Source organism: Silene latifolia, chromosome 11, assembly GCF_048544455.1.
Source record: "Silene latifolia isolate original U9 population chromosome 11, ASM4854445v1, whole genome shotgun sequence".
Classification (NCBI taxonomy): Eukaryota; Viridiplantae; Streptophyta; class Magnoliopsida; order Caryophyllales; family Caryophyllaceae; genus Silene; species Silene latifolia.
Genome location: NC_133536.1, coordinates 11,761,845 through 11,787,619, shown reverse-complemented (window position 1 = coordinate 11,787,619; position 25,775 = coordinate 11,761,845). Strand labels below are relative to the sequence as shown.

General features: G+C 37.3%; 4 protein-coding genes across 5 annotated transcripts; all 4 read right to left on the bottom strand.

Annotated features, from left to right (window-relative positions):
- Positions 1-513: 513 nt before the first annotated feature.
- On the bottom strand, positions 514-6,539 carry LOC141611020 (mitogen-activated protein kinase homolog NTF6-like). The gene is made up of 6 exons (XM_074429417.1): positions 6,237-6,539; positions 4,503-4,632; positions 4,111-4,248; positions 2,289-2,621; positions 1,795-1,978; positions 514-992 (listed from the first exon to the last, which is right to left on the bottom strand). The coding sequence occupies exons 1-6, from the start codon at positions 6,389-6,391 to the stop codon at positions 817-819; spliced, it is 1,116 nt and encodes a 371-aa protein (XP_074285518.1). The 5' UTR covers positions 6,392-6,539; the 3' UTR covers positions 514-816.
- Positions 6,540-8,895: 2,356 nt separating this feature from the next.
- On the bottom strand, positions 8,896-14,027 carry LOC141611047 (ran-binding protein 1 homolog b). Its single transcript, XM_074429456.1, has 4 exons — positions 13,732-14,027; positions 12,962-13,113; positions 12,740-12,865; positions 8,896-9,414 (listed from the first exon to the last, which is right to left on the bottom strand). Exons 1-4 carry the CDS (start codon positions 13,884-13,886, stop codon positions 9,176-9,178), a joined length of 672 nt encoding a protein of 223 aa, XP_074285557.1. The 5' UTR covers positions 13,887-14,027; the 3' UTR covers positions 8,896-9,175.
- Positions 14,028-15,958: 1,931 nt separating this feature from the next.
- LOC141611046 (NDR1/HIN1-like protein 13) lies at positions 15,959-20,066 on the bottom strand. 2 transcript variants are annotated; one of them, XM_074429455.1, is made up of 2 exons: positions 20,002-20,066; positions 15,959-17,216 (listed from the first exon to the last, which is right to left on the bottom strand). In XM_074429455.1, the coding sequence occupies exon 2, from the start codon at positions 17,161-17,163 to the stop codon at positions 16,276-16,278; it is 888 nt and encodes a 295-aa protein (XP_074285556.1). In that variant the 5' UTR covers positions 17,164-17,216; positions 20,002-20,066; the 3' UTR covers positions 15,959-16,275. The 2 variants fall into 2 exon arrangements, with proteins under 2 accessions (XP_074285556.1, XP_074285555.1); XM_074429454.1 differs by lacking the exon at positions 20,002-20,066 and adding an exon at positions 17,602-19,755.
- Positions 19,854-23,775, bottom strand: LOC141611045 (glyoxylate/hydroxypyruvate reductase HPR3-like). Its single transcript, XM_074429453.1, has 3 exons — positions 23,069-23,775; positions 20,871-21,396; positions 19,854-20,064 (listed from the first exon to the last, which is right to left on the bottom strand). Exons 1-2 carry the CDS (start codon positions 23,534-23,536, stop codon positions 20,878-20,880), a joined length of 987 nt encoding a protein of 328 aa, XP_074285554.1. The 5' UTR covers positions 23,537-23,775; the 3' UTR covers positions 19,854-20,064; positions 20,871-20,877.
- Between the last annotated feature and the right edge of the window lie 2,000 nt (positions 23,776-25,775).

The window sequence follows — 25,775 nt, the reverse complement described above, 5'->3', positions numbered from 1 at the left end:
GACCCGACCCAACCTGATCGGACCCGAAATCTACAAACCCGAAATGACCCGACCCGATATTGACCCGTTTATCAGGTATAGCGGAGACGATACTGAACCGTTTAATTGTCTAGTTAGTTGTGTTGTGCATTTGTTTCTCGTTTAGTCGTGGAGTTAAAGATCGGATTTGAAATGAGTTTTGGTGAATTTAATTGTACTCGTGATTAACTTGAAGGGATATTTCTCAACCGAAAACAACGATCAATTCAATCTCAAATCTCAATCCAACCCAATTGAGTTTCATAAATCAGAGATGATCTCGATCTTAGCAAGTCCGAGTCAATCATGAACTTTAAATTCTAAAGCATAAGCAAGCTCTAGCTCAAATTGTGTCTCGTTTACCACTTAGGCTCTACAGCCAGGGTTCCATACTTCTATACGTCAAAACTCGACTCAAAATCTTGTGAACTTAAATAGAAACCTTTCAAGAGGATAGAAATAAACAAAATTTAACCTGAAATAGAAAAATTGAAATTTGTAAATAAAATCTGTTATATAGCAAATTCATTAACATATGCTGCATATGTTGACGAAATAATTTACGCGAAAATTACATAGCAATGCAGGAATTAGCACCAGCCTAATTCCGAGTGGGGTTATACTTATAAGTTATAACCCTTCACATTTAGCTACCTCGCTATTGTTCATTACTCATACCGGGAAATTTTCATTAATTTCCCATGGACACATTAATAATCGAGTTTAAGCCACAAAACCCCGATAAACGTCTTGACAGTATAGTCTTCAAATATAACTACTAGTATACAAGTGATGCAATCACTCAACCATCTTATCTGGGTTGAACTTCAACGTCTCCCTCCATATAAGCTCCTTTATATCTTCCTCGTCTAAGGACGCTTGCTCAAAATCAAACTGAAAAGGTTGTGGGCAAATGGGCTCTTCGTTGATCTCGTGTAGGCTCGACAGATATGGGTGATTCAATGCATCATCAACTGTGCAGTTCATAGAAAACAGAACACATTGGTATCACAACAACAACATCAGAGCCTTAATCCCAAAATGATTTGGGGTCGGCTGACATGAATCATCCTTTAAAACCGTCTATGGGGTGAACGCACACCTCAAAATGCGAAAATACAGAAAAGAAAAAGTGAAAAACAAAAGGGGAATCACATTAGGCAAAAATTATTGGCGAAAGGTACACTGGAAAAATCGGTAATTTCACGTGGTACTCTCGAACTTTGTCATTTTACACGTGGTATCCAACTTTTTAAGTTGGTGCACAAGATATCCTTGAGATTTGATTTTCAAGAAGCACGTGCCCTTTTTATCGTTCTTAAGATTTTCAATTGAGCATAAATCATAGACCAGAATCGGAATTGACTAATTTTTTTTTTTCAAATTGATTACCTCTTCGAGATCTAAATATTGATAAAACAAAAATGGTCATTCGGAAATTTACGATCGAAGATATGGTTGATTTGAGATTTTCGTTTAAAAAAACATATAAATGTCGGTCGACAATTTTTTATTTTTTTTTCAAACCGTAGATTATGACGAGATAATCATTTAGGAAAAAAAATTGGCCGATTCTGAATTTTGGTCTATGAATTATGCGCAATTGAGTTTTTTATAGCAACAAAAAGGGTATGTTAGTGCATGAAAATCAAACATGAAGGGTATTATGTACACAAACTTAAAAAGTTAGGATACCAAGTACAAAATGACAAAATTCGAGGGTACCACATGAATTTTCCGAAAATAAATTAAGCAATAGGGTATCAGTAGGTGTACCGCTTATCCGTTTGCTGGGATCAAATACGAGCATTTTTTCAGCAAGATCAAGTGCCAGAGGGGAAAGCTCTGGAAACTTATGTGAAAATGGCTGTTTCGGAATATGTGGTAACTGCTTAACATACTTTCTTGCATTGTCGCTTCTTAGAAATCCAAGGTCGGAATCTTCAGGAGAACCCAGCATCTGATAGGAACGTATGCGTAAAGAAACTAATCAAAAATCAATAAATTAAACTAAGTTGTGGACTTCTATAGTTATAACATCACATTTCCCAGATCACATGCTTTCCCACCATTGTACTAAATCTCAGTTTTAAACTTGAACAAAGAATCACCCATTACGACCTGATCTCGGTCGTTGCAACATATATGCGGCTCCACGGATCATCAACAAATTGAACTAACTTAGGGATGCGTCAAACACAATGGTTTATAAAAGATGAGCCATATTTCACATAAACAGACAAATGAGAGAGTAGACGATGAAATAGTACCTGATTTATGAGGTTCAATTGCTGCAAGTAATCCTTGCCAGCGAAAAGTGGCACCCTGTTAAGAATCTCCATCATAATACAGCCAACTGACCAGATATCAATGGCCGCTGTATATTCAGAGCAATTAAGTAGCAACTCGGGAGCACGATACCACCTAGTTACGACATACTCTGTCATGAAATCTGCCTCACTCGTAGTCCTAGCAAGCCCAAAGTCGCATATCTTGAGGTCACAGTTAGCATTTAAAAGCAAATTGCTTGGTTTCAGGTCCCGGTGCAAAACATTTGCTGAGTGTACATATTTCAGCCCTCGTAAGATTTGGTATAAGAAGTACTGCCAAGAGAACCAAAATGATTCTTTTAATTTTTATTCAAAATCTCCCAAAAAACGAGTGAAACATAACATAATAGAATTAGGATTACGAAATCAAGACGTTAGAAATTACTGCTAACAGAGAGACACAACCATTGTCCATTTTTGTTACAAAACAAAAATGCCAATGTTCGTCAATGACCAATCGCCATTCTCAGAACAAACCACCTTAGCCTATAAAGAAGCGACGAAGAGTCACAATCCTAAAGCCATATCTAGTCGAGAAATGATGGTTTCCACTTATCAGAAACACTGATCTCCAGAATTAACAAAACAAATACAACTCACCCGATCTCCCACAATTAACTTTCAAATTAAGCCACAACCACATTAATAAACTCAAATGCCTATCAAACTAAGCCAAAGAGCTTGAGCAACAGTAAACAAGAGATCCTCCTTGGCTTACTTGCACTAGTCATGACATATACATTGAACGAAAAGGAGTGATGTCGTGTGTGATGTACTAGAATTATCATGTTAATTTATCCTACTTACATAATCCATCTAATCTCTTTTCTTTAGGGGAACTTTGAGTGTCCAAATCTCTGCACAACCCAACACAAAATCTCTTCATTACCCGAACTCAATTTCTGACCTATTCAAATACTTCCTTCGTTTAATTCCTTAAGACTAGTCCTTATTATCTAGCTTATGTTTTCTATAACCACTTAGCCAGTACCGCCAGCACCTGCTCACAGCGCCATTCTTTAATTTATAAGAAATTATCCAACCAGTAGGAATCATGCTCAATGATTGCCTACTAAAACGAGTTGCCCCTGCCTAAGTAATAACAACTTGTTGACTCACCCCTTACGAGAAAAAAATCCTAAGATTCAATTACACTAAACAGCCTTAGTCTAAAAAAGCGTGCCGTGCCTTGAATGAGGCACTAGCCAAAACGCCTCAGTGCATTTTAGGTGCACCTTTTAGACAAGGCTCACCTAACAAGGTTAACTAGTACGAACTTTCCATATGTTTTTCTTCTAGACCTTAATTATGCCATTTCTTTTCCCCATTATTCTTAACGAAAATTGTTACCCAATATTTTATTTGGAAAATACAACTTTTTATAAAACTTAGGGCGCCTCTCATCTAAAAGGCGCACGCCTTCGCCTTACGCTTTGCGCCTCGTCGCCTTGGCCCCTTAGTGTCTCGGTACGCCTTGCGCCTTTTTAAACTAAGCAAATAGCAAAGAGTTTTAGAGAAAGTGGCTACGAAGACTAACTGCTAAATCTTCAAGTGTCAATTCAATTAGACTACTCAAGCCAATACTATGTAGAGAATATCACTCCCGTTTTTTCATGTTGAAGGTTATGGTTGTTTAAGCCTTTCAACGTGTTTCAATATCCTTGGGCTGTAAAAACAACTCAAACTTACACATATACTATCTATGTAGGCAGCAGGCTTAGCCTATGAAAGCAACAACAAAAACATTCGAGTTCAAGATCACCTGGCAATGATCATCTTTAAGCTCCTGCTCGGACTTTATAATTTGATGCAAATCAGTATCCAGTAATTCATAAACAATGTAGACATCATTGAACTTTTCTCTATCAGGAGGCCGTATAATGTCTTTTATCTTGACAACCTGCATTTGCAACAGTCAAGCATAGCTTAAATTCAGTCAGTGCAATACCAAAAAACAAAAAATTAATCATATGAATTGTATGATTCTACATTCCACCAAATTCACAACTTTTATATGACAAATTACTGCAACATTTAACTCAAATACCGCACTGACAACAAAAAGATAGTCCACCAACGTGTGCGAGCAAACACGCACCTCCAAATAATAAAAATAAATAGATAAAGCTTAAACATTGTGAGTAATCTGATTACATTGTCATGATCCATATGGCAGAGGAGTTTGATTTCTCGCAGAGTCCTTTTTGCATCAATCTTATTATTAAATGCATCAGCAATCTTCTTAATTGCAACATCTTCATTAGTCTCTGAATTTTTTGCGCAGCTGTCACCAAGTTGAAAAGCAAGAGAAACAGTTAAATTAATGTCTAAGAAACATGGAAAAGCAAGATTGGTTGACTGGTTGTACCAATGAAAGAATCAATGAAACCACTGAATTTTAACAATACACAGAATTTTAAGCCAATCGAAGTTCACATAGTGCCACTAATCGGAGTTCACATAGGATTTTCACTGCAAAGTAATAACATTTGAGTAACTTGACTTGACTAACAAGTTCAATCCCAAATATCACATCTCAGAAAGGCATTTTATCGACTTTAGTGTAGATTTACAGGCTAGCAGCATTAACTGAATTTTTAAAACACATGTTCCGTGATGTTTTGTCATACTGTACACAGTGACACAATGCTAAACCATCGAGCCAACATTAGACTACCACTCACGCCAACCCCTAAAATTCAGCCCGTCAATCCAAATCTCTTCCTTATCAAGGAAATTGAGCTCATTTACTACGTTCTGAGCTCCTTCACGGAGCTATAGAACTTCACCTAGCTCCGTAACTTTGTAAAGTAGCTCAATTCCTTCCAACCAGTGTTAGAATCCAGTAATTGCCACCAACGAGATACAAGTCTAATGATACTAATATTATTAAAGTTTAACTAAACAAATATTGGGGTGACAACAATAGTCCCACATCAACTAATGCTAGGAGAGTTGCCCTCTAGAATTCACCAACTACATTCGTATGACAACTTCCAAAGAAAGTGTTCAAAGAAAACAAATCCCGGCACGTGCTTAACCCAAAGCAGACAGTATCATACTAATTTTCGAGTCATGATGCAGTCCCAACACCGAACAGCCCAGCTAAAGCACCAGTTTACCAAACAATCAACATAAATTCTTGTAAAACCTCCTCACAATACACCAATTACTGTAACATTTATGGGTCATTTTCCTGTTGACAGGATTCATTTTACACACCATTACTGCAAAACCGCCTTACAAAACACCAATTGAACTATCAATACCCCCCATATACACCCGAAACAACAATTTCATTAATTTCTATCAATCCAACATCAATCTTCAAACAATCAATCAACCCCACAAGTTCACTACCAAGAATCATTAATCCCAATAAACCCACTAAACATAATTACATAAACTACTCCCTTCGTGCCAATCATTTATTTACCTTTGATTAAAATACCGTCACAAAAAATAAAAAGTAAACAAATGATTACGACAAATGAAGTACTGATATCATAAACCCATTGAACAATTACATAAACTACTCCCTTATTCCAAATCATTTGTTTACCTTTGATTAAATTACTACTCTCAAAAAAATAAAAAGTAAACAAATGATTAGGACAAAAGAAGTACTTATATCATAAACCCATTGAAAAATTACATAAACTACTCGTTCGTCTCAATCAATTGTTTAACTTTAATTAATTACTACTCGTTTAAAATAAAAAGTAAACAAATGATTGGGACGGAGGGAGGGAGTACTTCATATCATAAACCCATTTGTCATTTGTCAATCAAACGCCGAAAAAAAACATTTCAACAACATTAACTTAGTGCAACAATTAAGTCCTGCAAATTGCGGGATAAAGTGGGGTCGGATATACGCAGTCTTACCAAACAATGCCATAAGCGCCACGACCAACAGGTTGAATAGGAGGAATATACTTAGAAGAAACTTCAAAAACATTGCCAAGAACGTTATAAAGCAAGTAATTTCCATTATAAGTTGGAATTCCTTGAATTTTATTCACTTTTCCTTGATTCTCCATTGTTGTATTGAATTAATTGAAGGAAAAGGGAATGAAGGTGGTGTTTTGTGGGTTAGTGAGTATATGAGTGTATGATTATTTTGACTAGTATAAGAGTGCTTTGTTGCGGTGTGGTGGCCTGGCTGTGGGTACTGCTTTTGTTTTGCTCTTTATTTTATTTTTTGGGGAAAGTTTTTGAATTTGAACAGCATTTGCAGCCACTTAATTACATTAATTAATTAATCCAGATATAACAATACATTTTGACTAATCAACTTTCTACTCATGAGTCATGACTCTGGACTCTTAACTCTTGACTCTTGAGTAGGGGTGTTTATTGGTCCGGGATCGGACCGGACCGGACCAAATTCTCTGGACCAAAGACCAAATAAGGGTTAAGAGGTGGACCGAGGACCGAACCATATTAATATTGGTCCGGTCCGGTCTGGACCATAAAAACATGGACTGGATCGGACCCGGACCAAATGGACCAAAGTGGACCAAATATTATTGTCATTGACATGTTTTAGCATATAAAATTAGAGCCTGAGAAGTTCGTAATGATCAAAATAAATAACATTATTTTCTTACGAGATTTAACTACATAATTACACATCTTATAACACGTGTAAACAAAGTAGAAAACAAAATCAATAATATTACAAATTTAAAAATTCTTTTATTACATAACTTCTGTCCATAGTCCGGTCCGCGGTCTATTCGGGTTGGTCCAGGACTGGACCGAAGACCAAAGTAGCGTAAATAGGTGGACCGTGGACCGGACCAAACAAAATTCGGTCCGGTCTGGTCCGGACCAAATGGTCCGGTCCGGTTTGGTCTTTGGCCCGGACCACTGAGTGAACAACCCTACTCTTGAGAATGGTATTCGGTATGCTTCTCGGGCAAGTCTAGATCCGATAAAGTGTCCCGATCCGAATAATCCGACTCAAAACTAACCCAATAAATTGTTTACCCGACCCGAATGACCCATTTATCAGGTCTAGGAAGGTTAGGGAAGATATATACTCCCTCCATACCACATCAAAGGTAACACTTACTATAAAGTATAAACGGACGTACCACACCAAAGATAACATTTCTTATTTGGCCACAACATTACCAAGTTATCCTTATACTCATTTTATATTTACATAAAATGTCATTACATACCCCACCTACCAACCCACAATTAAACCCACAATTACATATCCCCACCTATTTTTTCCGTCTTTACCCTTACTTTTTCCACCTTTTCTTAAATACTTCATTTTCCCCTACGTTACCTTTAGTGTGGTACGGAGGGAGTATTGAACTAGAGGTTTATTAAGGATTGAAAATTTGAAGTAGGGCCGAGGAAAAACATTGGGTTCTAAGGGCATTAGCAATAGACAAACCCCAAATGAGGTTTGTCTAATGTCATATTACTCAAAACACAAACCTCTCTAACAACAAACCTTATTACAACAATAAACAAATCTCTTAAATATAGACAAACCTCATAAAAGTATACTACACGGGGTCCACTATCACTCACAACAAAAAACATAAACCTGTATACAAAATTGTAACCATTTTCATCTATGATCTTCAACCCCCATTCCCAACAATAGAGAGGTTTGTTGACAAACCTCTAAAAAGTACACAAACCTTTGTTGACAAACCTCTATTGTTGATGCCGTAAGGAAACGAATCACTAGGTAATCGAGTACCTTTGTTAATTAGACGGATTCACCCCTTGAGGTTTTTTTTAATCAGCTAGTCTTGCTTGTGACGGGTTAATCCCGTCATAAGCTTGTGACTTCTCACAAAAGGGGAGAGGGGACAAGGTGGGGCACACCCATGTGCTTCCCACTCACCTCTCAATGGACATTTTGTGAGAGGAAACAGTATCCGTCACAAGTTTGTGACGGATATCGCAGTCACAAATGAGAATTTGTGTTTTTTAATATAGCTTTGTGTTAATCTATCGAAGAATAAGTAGACGGTTCTGAGCTTAGTTGTAGACTTGTAGTTGTTGATTTATGATTAGATTTGTTGATTGTTGTCTTGTCCATAGAGCCCAGCCATTAACCCAGCAAACCAACACGGTTGTACAGTTTATACATTTCCAGGAATTTAGATAATCTAACCCATTCACACATCTCGGACACAATATAGGCCGTTTCTTCGTTCACCATAGAACACATAATAGATCCAGTCAACAAGCAACGCATACGCCATTTGATATAACTTCAAATGCAAATCAAGGATTAGAACATTTATAAGTAACCTCTCAAGTCATGGAAGCTCAGTTCACTTGGACATACGAGTTAGCAGACCGGAGAACGCTAAATAACCTATGGAAGCTACAATACACTAACAACACAAGGGTTACAGACCACACCAATGGTCGGCTCAGGTCTTGCCCGAGACTACTCACAAAATGACTGCATTCTTCTTCACCTTGAGTAAGCTATCAAGCAGTTGCTTTTATTTAGCCTTCTCACAAGCAACTTGGAGGCGCGTTTGCAGGGAAAACCAACCGATAAATAAAGCAAACCTTTAAACCTTTAAATAAAAAGAAAAAATCGTACAGGAGACTCCGGAGACCTACCCAAAAACACGCCAACTTACACCCACGGTATATTTTAGTACTAATAATGTCTAAATAAAACAACAGACCCTTGACACCAATTGGAAGCCGATGAAAAAGCACCGGCAGACACAACAAACCCACACCACCCCTGTGAATAAAATGACTCACCAAAATAATTACTACTGTTGCTCACAACAAAAGTTGCCATAAATCATCGTTAACTTAAAAATTTAGGCACTAGAATCCTCCTCGGCTTTCTTCTCATCCACCTTGACATCATCTTCCTTCTTAGTCGCGGTTTCTGTTTCAGGTTTGGTTTCAGTTTCTGTTTCTTTAGCTTTGCCCTTGTCACCGTCTACCACGGTTAACTTCTCCAGAGCTTCAGCGGTCTCAGATGCCTCGGAGCTTTCTCCTTGTGGTTGTTGTGATTCTGCAACCTCTTGGAACATCTCCATGAACTTTTTGCAATCTGAGAATGACAAGACATGAACATGGAGTTTAGCAAGTTGTCAATCACGCAGAGAATGTTCACGGCAGCAAAACGACAAGGTCGAAATGGTTGAACATCAATACTACTGGGGATAAAGCAATGAAAATATGACAAAACATTACACAATCCAAAAGAACAAATACAGAAGAGGCAAACGTTAACCTAACCAACTGGCAGATGAAGCTGCATACTTGGTTTCGTTCACAGTTCTCAAAATTATTGCAAGCTATAGATTGCATGGAGGCATAGAGAGGGCCAGCTATATGCGATAGTTACAAACTTTTTAAAGATAAAAAAAAATTAAAGTACTTGTTTCGATAAAGTAAATGTCACAGCAAAAAAAAAAAAAAAAAAAAGGAGGGAAACGAAATATCCCACGTAATGAAAGAACTTCCTAGCGAGGGCTAAGTTGGTGTTTCATATATTATCCTACTTCCAAAGCACTATCAACTTCCATAGTACATTAGAAAGTTAACTTACGAAGAGCAGCCAAACAACCACCTGTTGGAAAATTGGGCCAAGTCGTGCCAGCATATGATGAAAGAAAATAAAGTGCACAGCTTGATCATTTACACTGTTCTAATTAAGGGCGTGTCTGGAATCTATGGAATATTTCGGGAGTAAATTTTAGTTGGGAGATAATTACTAGAGAAGTTAATTGCTGGGGTAATGCATTCCTCGATGATAGGTTTAGCATTAAGGGTAATGATTATTTAGGTGATCTTTACCCCATTAATCATTACCCGGGGGTAAGTGGGTAATATATTACACTTTCAGGAGTGTAATACTACCCTATTCAACCCCCCCTTTACCCACAATACAAGCAAGCCCTAAAGAGTACAAGTCGGTAATATCACACGACTAAATCTCCGGAAGAATTACCTCTACTCAAACCACTCAATAATTGGTACTAATACAAAACAATAGGAAGATAGATGTCACCAGAATCCCCTAAAGAGTACAAGTCCGTAATACAAAACAAACAATGAATGAATTCTCAAAAGATGGTGGTTTTCCCTCATACCAAATGATATTCAGAAGAGTATTTCAATCCTAATGCATATGAACCACCCACTCATCATTAGAAAAGAAATTAAACGACTGTGGTCCAGTTACCATTTAACATCTACATGTCAAAGTCCCTGCCAACAGTCAAATGACACGTGATCCATTTCAAATGTTCAAAAAACAGATGACACGTCAAATACAGCGAGGGTATGATATTATATACAACTCATTTCTGACACGCAGAGTCGCAGATATTGCAGCCTCTGACAAGTTCTCTAAAATATCATTGCCAATAGCAATATCTCAGATAAATTATTTTCGTACTTGGCTAAATTGCTTATATTTAGCCCAATAACATTATATTACCCCAATGCCTCTAAGGTAAACGCAACTTTACCCTTGTGTTAGCAACCCAAAATCATTTCTCACTCGCAGATATTGCAGCCTAGATATGTCCTTTAATATATTACTGGTAATTGCAATATCTAATATTAATTATATATATAATATAATTAGCTCAATTGCTCATATTTGCGGTTACCAAAAAATGCTCATATTTACTCCCAACAGCAAATACCCCAACGCCACAAGGGATCCCACAAATTACGGGGTAAAGAGGGGTCTGCTGTACCCAACCTTACGTTAACACAAAGAGGCTGTTACTGAATCACAGAGAATGGAAACTACGTCGATAACTGTGTCAAATGACTGCCACTTCATGAACAGAAGCGCAGCCAATTCGAACCATAATGTTATATTCCACGACAATCCAAAACCGAAGAATAATGAGTCTTTACCTCTATTGGAAATGGGGGGAAAAAACAAGTTATGAGGCAAGCGGGTTATCTTTTACTCCATGATATAAAAATGAGCCCATTAAATAATGAAATTCTTTCTGGATTTTCTATCATCAGATTCATATGTTATATAATAGTATAATGCCACTTGAAATGCACCAGTATTGCAGCTTCTACACCAATTTTCAATATACAATTGTTGCTACCTGCTACTTTCCGAAATTAGTTGGCAATAATAAAGAACCAACATGATTGGTAAATGCCTTTTTGAGATTATTAACAATTTAACACACAGGAAGACTCATCACATAACACTTGTGTACCATGATTAAGTTAATCTAAGCCATTTTTGCATATGATAAGAGAAAATAATCTTATTTTAAAAAACTAACCAGACCCAAAACAATTTGACATAGGGTGAACTTGATCCATTTTATGTACTTGGTCTGCTAATATACTAAAGTCTAACATACAACAAAACGTTGGTTTTGATAAACCTATTAAGAATATGCAGACACAGACAACTATTTACAATTAACAATTACTAAAAGCGGTCATTTGAATATACAGAGCTTTTGAGACAGAAAAAAAGCAAATTACAAACTCATGTTTATCTGCCTTTAAATGACTTAATCGATTAAGAAACTTGGACAAACACTACAGATCACACAAAGAGATGTATAAATAAGCTACAAGGGTAGAAACAAAAAGCAAACACCATAAACACCGTGAGACTAATAAGACCCCTACTCACGCCACCAACAATGTTACACGTTGAAAAGTTGGAAGCCAAGATGTGAGGAAAACTTGGGCAAGTTAACACAATAACAGCCTTGAAAGCATAATAGCCAGCAGAAAAAAAATCATTTTATTTTAAATGTAGGTCAAAACAGTAGTCCTTGTTTCTCAATATTGTCTAGTCTGAGAAATTTCGAACAGCACAGCGAAAGGAAACAATACAATAGTACATTGATCCATTAGCCAAAGTTATATGAATCACTGATTAGTATCAAAGCAATATCAGAAAGCTTATAGGGGTTGCTTGGGATGAGAGTAAATACCAAAAAGGAATAGAGCTAAAAATGAAAAAGAAGAGACTGGAGGCTAGTGGCAGTAGTAGATGGTGGAAATGGAGATGAGTGAGGAACAATTACTCACATACGGGGGTAATCCATTTACTTGGGGGACGAGAAGAAATTATTCTTCCCGTAAAGACGTATGGATTAACCTATTTTCCTCATTTCAACCTTCCCCAACCACTACTCACCTTCATTTTCTACTTCATTTGAGCTCTATTACTCCCCCTAATACTTATCTGCATCAGCGACCCCTTAGTAATCAATGTCAAAGGTGGTGTCTAAGCATCACATAGAGCGATAGTTCGAAATGAGGAAAGAAAGCATCATATAACAGTAGAAAAAACAAGTTCTCAAACTCAAGGACCTTATGTAAACAATAGGATAGAGAAATCAATAAATAAATCAGTCAAAATAACTCACTTTCAACAGTTGCAAAGCGGATGCAAAACATCTCATCCTTCAACTCTTTATCGGCAAAATCACTAGCGTGCCACACACAACACTTGTCATTACCAGCATGCTCCTGAACAGTCATTCCCGCAATAACTGCCAAGATCCAAATTACAGCACTTTAACACTTGATCTTAACCATAATAAAAACTGAAGATTTACGATTCTACAGGTTGAAGTTGTGCAACATACTCAGGTGATTAGCACAGATCTTGAGAGTTTTTGACTGGCGCATGACGAGCCGAACTTTGCCAGTCTCCTTATGCTTAAGGAACTTCACAGTACCTGAACCTCTCTCTTTCCATTGGTTTCCTTCTTTATCGAATCTGTAAAGCTTCGATTTCCTACATAAATTATATAAAAACCTCTGTTTAACATCAAATTAACAAACCCTAGCAGGACGAACATGATTATTCATCACAGAACCCTAAATATCATAAAAATCCGATACTAAACAAATCAAAAGCATAAAACAATTGACGGATCGATAATCACAAGAACATAAATCCCAGAAAGTAATAAAAACTAATAAAAAGAAAAGAAAAAAAGGTAGATTCGTAGATAGTAGTTTATTATACAAGATAATTCATCACAAAACCCTAAATATCGTAAAAATTCGACACTAAACGAATCAAAAGCATAAAACAGTAGATGTATCAATAATCAAGAGCATAAATCACAAAAAACAAAGCAAAATACATTAGGAACTAATCAAAAGCGAAAAAAAAACAGTAGATTTATCAATAACAAAAGTAAAACCCTAGCAATCGTAAAATTCCGATACGAAATCAATCAAAAGCATGAAAACAGTAGATGCATCGATAATTAAATATATTACAAAACCCTAGATATCGCAAAAATCCGATACTAATCAAATCAAAAGCATAAAACAGTAAAATAATCATAATCAATTAATTAATCAATAATCAAGAACAAAAGAGTAAGAGAGATCGAAAATATACAGATCGAGAATAGGATCTTCATCTTCTTCACCAGTAGTAACAGCAACTTCTTCAAGTTTAACAATAGGAGCAATTTGAGCACCAGTATCTTCATCTTCAGCAGTTACATTCTCGTTCTCTTCTTCTTCTCTCTCTTTAGTTGCTAGATCTGCCATTATTGTTGAAGTTGAAGCTTTTTTGAATTTCTGCGCTGGAGGAGATAGAAAGAGGAAGAGATGAGGCGAGTGTGTGTTTTTGAGGGTTTTGTTATTCGGATTTTTATAGTACTATCAGTTAAATGGCCGTCTTTTTAACGCAGTTGAGGCCGATATTACGTCGCCAAATACGTAGTAGATTGCTTTGCGATAGGGACTTTGGAAAATTATTGGGTGAAACGGTCTCTCGGAATTTGAAAATTATTGGGTGAAACGGTCTCTCGGAATTTGGGTTTAAGACTCGGGAAATTTTACTTGTTTGTAAATTACAGTATGGTTTTCAAGGAGTAGTCTCCCTTAAGATGGGCCATATTAGTCGGTCCATATTAGTCTGAAATAATAAGACGGGATTTTGAAACCGCTTTACAGCTAAATATGACTACTATTGGACGACAACGACAACAACAAGAAGTTACCCTGAGCCATAAACACTAGCTGGACCCTGACGGTGACATGTGACCATAAAAAATATTGCCTTATTGTTTTAAACGGAATGGCTCGTCTGAAACAAGAGTTTATGTTTCTCAATTATATTTTGAGGTGAAGGTGACAACTGGATTAAGCGAATCGGCTTCACAACGGTCAAGCCGGATCAGGTAATTTCGCATTCGGAGCATATCAAGCCAAACTAACCTTTCGGGCCGTGTCAATTTTGGATCGGGTCATTTCAAGCAAATGAATTACTGGGTCGGATCATTATTGACTCTAGGTATTTTATCGCATTACTTAAATTTGCGTACATGGATTGATTCAGGTGGTTACAACATGAATGAAAAACTTATGGGCCTAAGAGGTTGGCCTTGGTTTTATGAGATCAAACTTGGTCCAATTACTTATTGGATCATCAATCCAAAACCCGATTTATAAACTTTAAAATCCATACCTGATCCATTATCATTTTTTCAAATCCACAATTGATCCAAATACACACCCGATCCAAACCTGATCCGAAACTTAATTTAACCATGTAAAAAATCAGTTTATATCAAAAAAATCAAAATTTCAAGTATAATAAGCCTAATTTTTCAAAATGGATTGGATCTGGTTTGGGCATAAATGGAATGTAATGAATTAGGTTACAATTTTCCAATAATGGATTTGGATTTTAATTAGCGGATCGGGTATAGGCTTTTAAAAGTTGATTTTATCCTTAATTATCATCCCTAATCATAACAGGCCTTGTTGAATAAAAGTTTGGTGTGCCTATAAAACATGTTTACAATTTTACCTCATGCCCACCTAGGGATGCTCATGGGTTGGGCTTGGGCTGGGGAAGGCCTGGGCTAAGAGTTAGCCGCCCAGGCACGACCTAATTGAGGGACCGGGCCAGTGTTGGGCCGTGTTTGTTAGGCCCAACCTTAGCCCACCGAGCAGCGGGCCAAGCCCGAGCTATGCTGCAGAATACTGGCTCACTATACAGGGCTGGCCCGCGTGAACAGCCTTATTTGGCTATGCCCACCTCAAAAAAAGCTGACTCAGTAGGACGAGAAAGAAATACGAGTGAGTAAGCGAGTAGTTAAAAGAGGACATTAGAGACATAGTTGAAACTTCAAACTTCTTTGCGAATCCATAAGTTTCTATCTTGTTAAAGACTTTGAATAGTCGGAGTACATCAGTAAGGGACGAATATGATTCTGTAAGCTAATTGGTAAAGACATGCACTGTATATGAAAAGTCATTAAACGTTGATGGAGTAGAATACAAACTTGTAATTCGAGGGAGCGTATCTGTCAACGGATTATCCAACATGTTTTACAAGATTGCGCGACTCGCGACTGAGCGTCTTGTGGTGGAGTCGTGGAATTAGCGAGGAAGGTGCCAACAGACTGCCAGTGATGTAGATATTGCTGAATACGAATACCATTACCAATCTGATTGTGCCAGGATATTTTCCGAAACAAATACAATAAACCAAACAATTACAATTATCATGATATATTCTCAACAAACCTTCCCTAATTAGCTTATTATCATGTGCCCTAAGGGCACATGTTAGAAAATCCGTTACAAATAAATATCAACATTGCATAACGCAACAAATTTATCATCTGTTATATATAATTGTTCATACAAAGTATATTAAACCTTATAAATCCCGTCTTCGTTACGAAAATTATACTTAATACATTCTCTCTTTTCTTGCTTATTACTTGACCAAAACAACAAATTTCGAAAACAAAGTTGTCACAAACAAAGACCAAAGAATAAATACAATGTTTAACATCACTACCCAAGAGCTCCAAGTCTCCAACACATACAATCTGACCCGGTCTCCTCCGAACGTCATCATTCACAATCGCGTCCACATCAAAATGTTTCCATGCCTCACCGAAATTCCTAAAGGCCACTATCACCAAGGTGTAAACCGGACTTTACATTTCTGAGAAACAACCTTAGATTTCACCGTTAACGCGTTTACCGCCACGTCACACTTGACTTTAACGGTCATCGTCCAAAATTTAACCGAACCAAGTTTAATCCTAACGGGAACCTTAACGTCCATCTCTAACGGCACTTTACCGTTTTTCTGTTGGTTTAACAGCTTTTCCAATGCTGACTTGGACAACACAATCCCGGACCCACTTAACTCCGTTGAAAAAACCGTCACGCTTTTTGGTGGTTGGTAAAACGCCGGTAATTCTCCGTCACAAAAATTTACCCCATCACGGTAAATATTAATTTTACTCCCTTGTTCATAGTAAATGCTTATTTTACCATTCCGGTTGTCGGTTTTTACCGTGATGTTAAAAACCGGGGTAATAGTAGTTGCGGTAACTTTTGCCGCGGTCAAATTTACTCCTTTAATTTGAATACCGTTAATAGTGTATGTAGGAATTTTTGGACGGTAAATAAGGTAAAGAATACCAAAGGTAATTCCTAGGAGAATAATTAAAAGGAGAATAATAGAAATCATGTAGCAAATGCAACTTCTACAATAATTTCTATTTGGGTTTCTCTTTGTGTAGCGTTTGAACTTGTGTGCATTTTCCGGTGGCGGAACACGGAAAATTTGATCCTTTGGTAATTGAATCACATAAGTTCCCGGGTTAGGACCGGAATCGTAGCTCTTTGATGAGCCAAACGAGCCTCGACTCATGTCCCGTTGATGCTCACCTGACACGGGTGGTGTTTCTATAATTGGTTTTAAGGTGGACATTTTCGGATACTCACCTGACACGGGTGGTGTTTCTATAATTGGTTTTGAGGTGGACTCTCTTGGATATCGCAGTTCACTCATTTTTTTTGGCCTAGTTATTACTTGATAGTTTGGTCAATTAATGTGGAGAAATTCTGCACAACAAAAAGTTGAAAGTTACAAATAATTTCTTAATATTTCATACGTTCATATTCAAACACACCATTAAAACACGACTAAATACAAATTTGTGAAATTATAGGGTAAACTGTACATCATCAAGATTTGAGGAGGCATATAATCAAATAACTTTTGTAGAATTGATATTGCATTAAAAAAAAATATCAAATACTAACGAAAATTTAAATTCACTTATAGCTATGAGGACAATTATGATACTGACGGGATTTAAAACCAAGGTCACTAACTAAACTAGTTAACATCAGCATATAACTTTGTAGAGCAAAAGGGTCGAGTGAAAAAAAAATCAACATAGATCAAAATTCCGATAAATGAAATAGATAAATTGATAAAACAAACCTGAATAATAAGAATCGACGAGGATCATCCAACAATCGAAACCAAATTCTCGAATATAATTCAAATTATAAACTCTCAAACTATCAACCCCCCTTGAAATCTTATTAATTTTGATTATTATGGCTTAGGAGTTGAAAGAATGAGGAAGAAAAAGTTGGAAGACGTGAAGGCTAATACAATAGACAAGAGAGAACGAAGAATTAGTAAGACAGTAGAGTTTAAATAAAAACACAAAATACAAGAAAACAAGAAAAATGCAATGTAGACCAAGTAAGCAAATTAGTGACAACTAATTTTGTTAAGGATTTATAACGTATTTTTAACGGTCTAAACACGCGATAAAGGTTGGTAGGAGAAAGCTACTTTAATTAATAATTATTTTTATAATAATATAAATGATCACTTGAGAATTGAGATCATTCTGTGTGTCATTATTGTAAAATAAACCCAACTTGTGGGTTTAAACAGTTTTAAAATAATAAAATGACACTGGTAGAAAGGTCTGAATTCTAAGTTAGACTCATGATAAATAAATTTATTCGGAGACCATTTATAAATTCAAACTAAAAATAAAATTTAAAGTAACAAAACAGGTAGTATGAGTTATATAAACTGGTTTACTAATAAAAATGGTCATGTTCGACAATAAAATGAGTACACTCATAAAATAGTACTGGATTCACTTTGTGACACGGTTATGATAAATTGTTACAAAAAACGCATAAAGAGATATGGAGAAAAATGGTCTACCACAAACTTAATGAGCTACCAGCTCTCACTAGTATTCGTGATCATATTAGTACCTTCTAATGAAATTTCAAAGTTTTAGTTAAGATTGTCGAAAAAAATTCAAATTTGCCTTAAACTATTAATTATCTGCCTCCATTGAAATTTTTCGTCCGACTAACAACAAATCCTTACTCCGCCACTGCTTGAGATTTTAAAATATTACGATAGAGATAATATTTAAAATGGTACTCCGTAGTACTCCGTAGTACTTCTATATACTTTATTTGGTTGAGCATATTATTATGGTAGACTCACTTTTATATTGGTATCAACAAATATTTTAGACAAGAGTTATGTATACAATGTTTCCCCAAGCCGGCTATCGTAGTCCATGTTAACTGTTGTCCACAATATTTTTGGTTATTAACAGGCCGCCCTATAACTGCGTCAAAGTCAATAGCACTTAAAACCTTATTTTTTGCAGCCATAAAGAAAGGTTTCACATTCTCAAGGCTCGTCAAGCGAAGCCATGAACACTTTTCTTTTAGCACTTAAACTAAACATGTAGCTAGTTAGCTACCCTCCTGCAGCACATGGTTGCTTAAATCCATATATATGGTCTCACTAGTTAACAAGAGCAAATATATTACACTAAACTACTAAAAAAATGGCAAAATTGTTTATCGTTGTTAGAGATGAAAGTGGTCGTGCCTCGAGAAAGAAAATGGCACGGTCCGGACATGAAATGGTGGGCTTCGTGTCGTGTTGTGCTGGTGAGATTGAAATGGCGACCAAGGCACTACCCACGGCCCATGGCGTGTTATGCTTGGGCCGGCGTGTCTAAGCAATTCGTTCAATTCAGCCTTATTTCTTTTTATTTGACTATTTGGGTGTGCCTAGGTGGATTGTGATGTGCTTGGGCAAGGCACAGTTTTATTTCTCAATCGGCACATCAATGTCCAATGGCCCATAATGTGGCGTACCGTGACTGGCAATCCACTGTTGTGCTAAAACAGGCCATGGGGCCTGACTGCCCAACGGACGGCATGCCCACCTTCCCCTCTAATGGTTGTATGACTTGTGACCGTGTCAGTACGCCACATATCCTAGATGGGTTAGGATACTCTCCATTTTCTTTCAGACAAACTAACAGTGCAAGTGATTGATATGGAGAGGATCCTAAGTTCCTAACCCTCTAAATTGATCCCGACACCAAATTCCTGTTAAGTCGAGTGAATGCTTCAAACGATACTCCAATCATTCAAGTAAATTAGAAAGAGTACAATTTGGACACTTCCCAATTGCGATTTTCAGTGGGTGGGAAGAAAGAATTAAGTTACGGTTCTAAAGGGTGGAAAAGAGTTGATAAATAATCTGCAACTATTACTCCAATAAGGCGGATAACACCCCCCTGCGGAGCATCTATTACTCTCTGGCCTAGTGGCCTCCCCTGTCCTCCGCTACCACCAATTTCCTCCATATACAGAATCAGGAGCCTAAAATAATGCGAGTCAGGCAGTATAGAGGACAGTCTGCTTCTCATTACAGTTCTAAATTATGAATATGTTCAACAGAGTACAGACAGCTATTGATACAGTTTAAAATCTTCAAATGCATAGCAAACAGAATGAAATATTTGGTACAATCATAAATTCAGTTTAGGATGCGTACCCCTGTCGGCCGCCTTCTTAATAATCTTGATCGCTTGGTTCACCATCAGTACTTAGTTACAGCCTAAAAACAATACAGAACACATAGTTAATCAGCAACGCAGCATCCATACAGTTTTTCAAAAACATGTTCAGTAACTTCAAGACAGGAAAACCAGAATTTACAGACTGTAAAACCAGCAAAAAACTAAAGAGATATTCTATCACCAGAAACAGATCAACATACACTCGAGTATAAAGTGTGAGACGCGTGTCTCATCCTAACGAAGCGCTGAGTTTTTCTTATAGGTTTATAAGGCTAAAAGGGTAAAATCTTGGAAGTAGAGAAGAAGAGGCAAAGGAAATGGTCAATGAAAGAGCTTGACTGAAAGCGGGCAATGTTATCACCACTAGGAGAAAATGCTCTTTCTGTGCTTCGTGTGTGTCAGAGCTAGACAGCATTGTCATATGAAAGAGGACAATCTCATGGCACAGTTCAATATACCAGTGATATTAGGCATGCCCTTGAAAAAATGGAAATTGCTATGGAAACCATCACGATTTTGTGCCTATCTTCAATCTAAAGTCGACTTGTAGGGATGCCAATTACCTAGCGCAACTATATTTTCAAGTTTCCCTAATAGATATTGGAAAGAGTTCAATCAGCCTTGTTGCCGGAGCCTGGAATTCTGGATCCCTATATTTCACTCACTCACTCCCCTTTACTCCTTTCAAACCAATTTACGAACCAAACAAGAGATAGTATTTTATTTTCTTTCCCTCATTTACCTTTCTCTTCAAAACCTCCATCCAAATACAGGGTTCAGGACAAATTGATGACGCAAACATAGAGGAAGCGGAACTTAAAAATAAAAGGATGATGCGACAAACCTGTATATCAAACAACAGGAGAAAGTAGCGGTTTATTTGAGAAGAAAGCTTCAAAGTTTCCTTTCACAAGTTCAAAGAGATCCTGGAAGCACTCTTCAGTGAAACCGGCTTGATGATGTGCCAGAACAACATTGTCCAGGGAGAAGAGCTCTTGAGGCACAGACGGCTCATGCTCGAACACGTCTAAGCCAGCGCCAGCTATCCGACCTTCCAATAAAAACCTAAGCAGCTCCTTCTCGTCAATTATAGGCCCTCGAGCTACGTTAACGATAATTCCATCCTTACCCAGTGCTGTCAGCACTTCCTTGTTTATCATATGCCGGGTTTGATCAGATAAAGAGCAGCATATTACAAGCAAATCACTGTCAGCAGCCATCTCACAGACATTTGAATAAAACGAATATGGGACTGACGGCTTCTTATTCCTAGAGTTGTACAATATACGACAGTCGAAACCGTGGAGTCTTTTTGCAACCGCTGAGCCAATTCTTCCAAGGCCGACTATTCCTACTGTCTTGCCTCCCAACTGAAATCATAACTCACAGATATAACCAGCAGTAACATTAGGTTATCGAATGCATAATTTGAAGTTTAGTAATCATGTCTCGGAAACTAAAATTTGACAAGAAAGATGGGACAAACATAATTAAAGTTTATAACAATATAATTAGACGAATTGAGTACTACAAAGTAAGATTCTAGCAACACTAAATCGCAACCAATACTGTAAAGTCCAAGCTATACAGAACTAAAACACTCTGATCTCCGCCCCATTCACAGCCTATGGAATTTTTCAACATAATAGGAACAAATTTGATCTTTTACAAACAAACTTGGATAAGCTGGGGCAAATATTGACGATTTGGGATCCATTTTCAAAGCAAAATTTACCCACACCATAACATTTAACCCGTGTCACTACGAGATTGTATCAATGTACCAAATTCTACCTAATTCAAACCATTTCCTACAGTAAGCAAAGGCCTACCTACACTGAACTGGACTTGACCTGCAGTGAAATGAACATAAGTGCACTGAAATGAACATTTAGAAACTGAACTAAACGGAACTGAAGTTTTAAAAGAACTAGGCTAACTTAGCAAAATAACTAGCATCAGACCGAAACTACCTGACCTGAAGGACCTAAACTGAGATGAACAAAAATGAGCTGATATGAACATATACAAACTGGACTAAACCGAACTGAAATAATGTGCATCGAACATATGGAAATGACATAAATCCCAAGACAATGAGCTAAAATTTCAGTGTTTTACTAAGCCTAACATAGCAAATAAAAAAGCTTGATCTACAACACAAACAAGCACATTGTAATTGCACCCGCGTTTAACTAAGCCTTGGAACTTAAGAGCACTCGTAAAGTGCTTTTAAAACTTAATGATTGCACCAAATCCAGCCTGATTCTAATCAAACTGATAACAAGACATCAACAATATCCCTGTACCTACAAGTCTACAACAACTTCGATATAATCAAACATTCACCATATAACAGCAAACGAGTTCATCTTATTTCTTACTCCGTATTTAAGACTGTTTTAAGCTTATTAGATACCGAGTACTCCTCAACTCTAATGTTAAATAAAACACACTCGTAACGTGCTACTTTAAACTAAGAATTGCATCAAATACAACCTAATTCTCATCAAATTAACAGCAAATCATCAACAATCTCCACATACCTACAACAACTACAATATACAACAACAACATTACCCAGTGCCTTAAAACTGCCACAATAATCAAAGTATCAAACAATACACGTAACAAACAAAGGAAGACATCGCCTCAACTCTCAAGGCTGCTGCAAATAATCAAACAATATTCACAATATAACAATAAAATAATTCATCTAATTTAAGGCCGATTATTCATTATAGCTAGTACTCCCTCCATCCCGGTCAATTGTTGTGCTTTGGAATTGGCACAATGACCAGCGAAAAAGGAGGGGCCAATTATAAGATGACAAGTGGACTAAATTGAGTCTGAACGATCAAATTGCTCATCAAATGCAATCCTAAAATTGAAAAAACAACAATTGACTCAGACACGCTAAAATGAAATACGACAACAAATGACCAAGACGGAGGGAGTATTAGATTAAACACGTAACAAACTAAGACGGTCTCAAATGAAATTTTGCGACAACAAAAATACGCAAGTTTCGGCGATCATTACCCGACGACCTAACCGAAACTCGCCACCACACCAACCACCACTCCTAACAAACCGATCACCATCAGACACCTTCCGAAACACATCAACAACCAAACCGACAGCGAAATCCGCACAATCAGCTGAAGAAACACCAGCTGCATTCGCAACAACAATACCGCGTCGCCGACACTCATCAAGATCAATATAATCGACACCGGCGGCGGAAGAAACGATACAACGAACCGAAGGAACGTGATCGAGCACCGATTCAGCGGTGATCGGAGGTCCGTTAGCGGTGACGAACATGGCGGAAACGCCGCCATCGGCGGCGGCGGCGGCGAGGAAGGCGGGGAGTGGTAGTGGTGATTCGTAAGCTTTGAGGAAGTGAAAATGGCGGGAAAATTGGTGTTCGAGGCTGAGGAATACTGGTGGTGGTTTAATTAAGATTATTTTTGGTAATGATGAAGATGAATCTTTAATGGAGTCCATGGATTCGGTATCCGAGTGCTCCGTTCTTCTGTTAGCTTCTTATAATCGAGTGACGATGATGAAGACGACGACTACGACCAGGACATACTCCGTATGGCTGTAAATGATTCGAGCCGGCTCTTCAAAGCTCTCAAATCGGCTCGATCAAAACCAGATCAAGCTCGAGCCAAGCTTAATTAAATACAAGCCGAGTCCAAGCCTGGCCTCAACAAGGCTCGACCCTCAAATTCGTTTGGGCTCGTTTAACATTTTCTTTGCACCGTCCTATAGCATATGACTTGTCCAATAGAATAATAACCCAAACGAATCATTAGATTATATTTATAATTTAACTTTATTTTAATAACTCGATATATTCATGGGTAATACCGACACATTTAAATAAATATTTTATCAATGTAAAACCTTAGGTTATCAAAATAAAATATATTTTTACTAATTTATTAATTAATTTTACTGGGCATTTTATAATGGATTAATTGACGGGAATAATCCCACCTTTACACTCTCTTCCTATAATGATCCAAGCTTTCATTAATCTCGTAATAATCCGACCTTTTAGCCTTATCTTCTTTAAATGCACCCAAAGCCAGGTTACCTGTTGAGCCGGTTGCCCAAGTCACTAATCATTCATATTTCTCTTTAGTTGTCTTTCTATTAGTCCTGTTACAAGGCACACCCTCATTCTCTCTCGTTTTCTCCTGTTAATCTCCTGTTAGACCAAATTAATCTTCTTCCCAAGCAAATCAGTCATTCATTATACATTGTATTTATCTAGTGTACAATGTATCTTTCGCTTGTATTACAGAAGTATTTCTTTGGTCCTTTAATGTTCCCTTACATCTTGCAAATCAATCAGAAAACATTCACCTTTCCATTTCCATTTGTGTCAATCTCTTTACCAAACATTTCCTTCATAGTCATTTTCTCCTCTTTTCATACTTCTCGCGTCATCTCCTTCATCGCCATTAGATTAATCATTTTGTGCTTTTTTTTTGGTGATTTACGGGTGGTTGAAGGTGGCCATGGTGCACCTGATTGGGCCATAGCTGAAACGGAAGTGGACCATGGTGCCGTCGATGATTGTTTGTGGAGGGTTGATTTTGGGCTGGTGGGTGGAAGTGTGGAACCATGGTGGCTTAACTAGAGAGTTGTGGTGGTGCCGTCAGTTAAAGGTTGACGAAGGAGGTAATATGGTGGTCATCGGGTAGTTGATGATGGACGAGGCTTGGCAAGATGGTGCAGGGCATGAATAGCCATGACAAGTTCAGTATTGGCACCGAACTAGGATTGGGATGTTAGATGTATTTGGTCACCTTGACTTTGGTTCATTTGCTTAAAGTACGTATTAATTGAGATAAAAATGACTAATAAATTGGCAACATGAATAAAAGAGAGACATTAAGTAAGAGAATACAGCTAGTTACCTACTATAGCAAGTCTAATCTATAATAGGTGCATTTAAAGAAGATGGGGTTAAAAGGTCGGATTACTACGAGATTAATGAAAGCTTGGATTATTATGGGAAGAGAGTGTAAAGGTCGGATTATTCCCATCAATTAATCCTTTTATAATTGGACTTGTCTTATACATAAAGAGGTCTTATATAACAATTTGTGATTTCAAATTATATCTTATTTAACTATTTATGATTATGAGTATATTATAATATAATCTTTTTTAGTATTTTATAATATAATGACAAAAGAAGCTTGATTTGAACTTGAGCCAAGCCAAGCTCAAGTTTTAATTTTTCAGGCTCAATGAATTTCAAACCGAGCCCGAGCCTATCCGAGCTTGTGCTCAAATCGGCTAGTTTATGGTCTTATGAGAGAATTTTGATGATTTTAAGAAATGTCTAAAATGAGCCAAAGGTTAATTTTGAGGTTATTAAAAGAGAACACAAAATCTCATTTGTGACGGCATTTATCCGTCACTTTGGAGTGACGGATACCATTTTCCCTCACAAATGACCCAAATAGAAGAGAGAGGGAAGCACATGGGGGTGCCCCCACCTTGCCCCCCATTTGTTTTGTGAGTGGCATTATCCGTCACTTGCTCCGACCCATCTTCAGCAAGACTAATTAAAAAGAGAATTTTTGCGCATTGACTGTCATCCGGTGATTTGTTTTTAGGACGATTTTTTTTTAATTGTTCTTCGAAGAAGAAATCTCTAAACTCTCTACAATTAAAGGAGTCTCCACGCAACATATACGGAGTACCAAATAAACCAATCTAA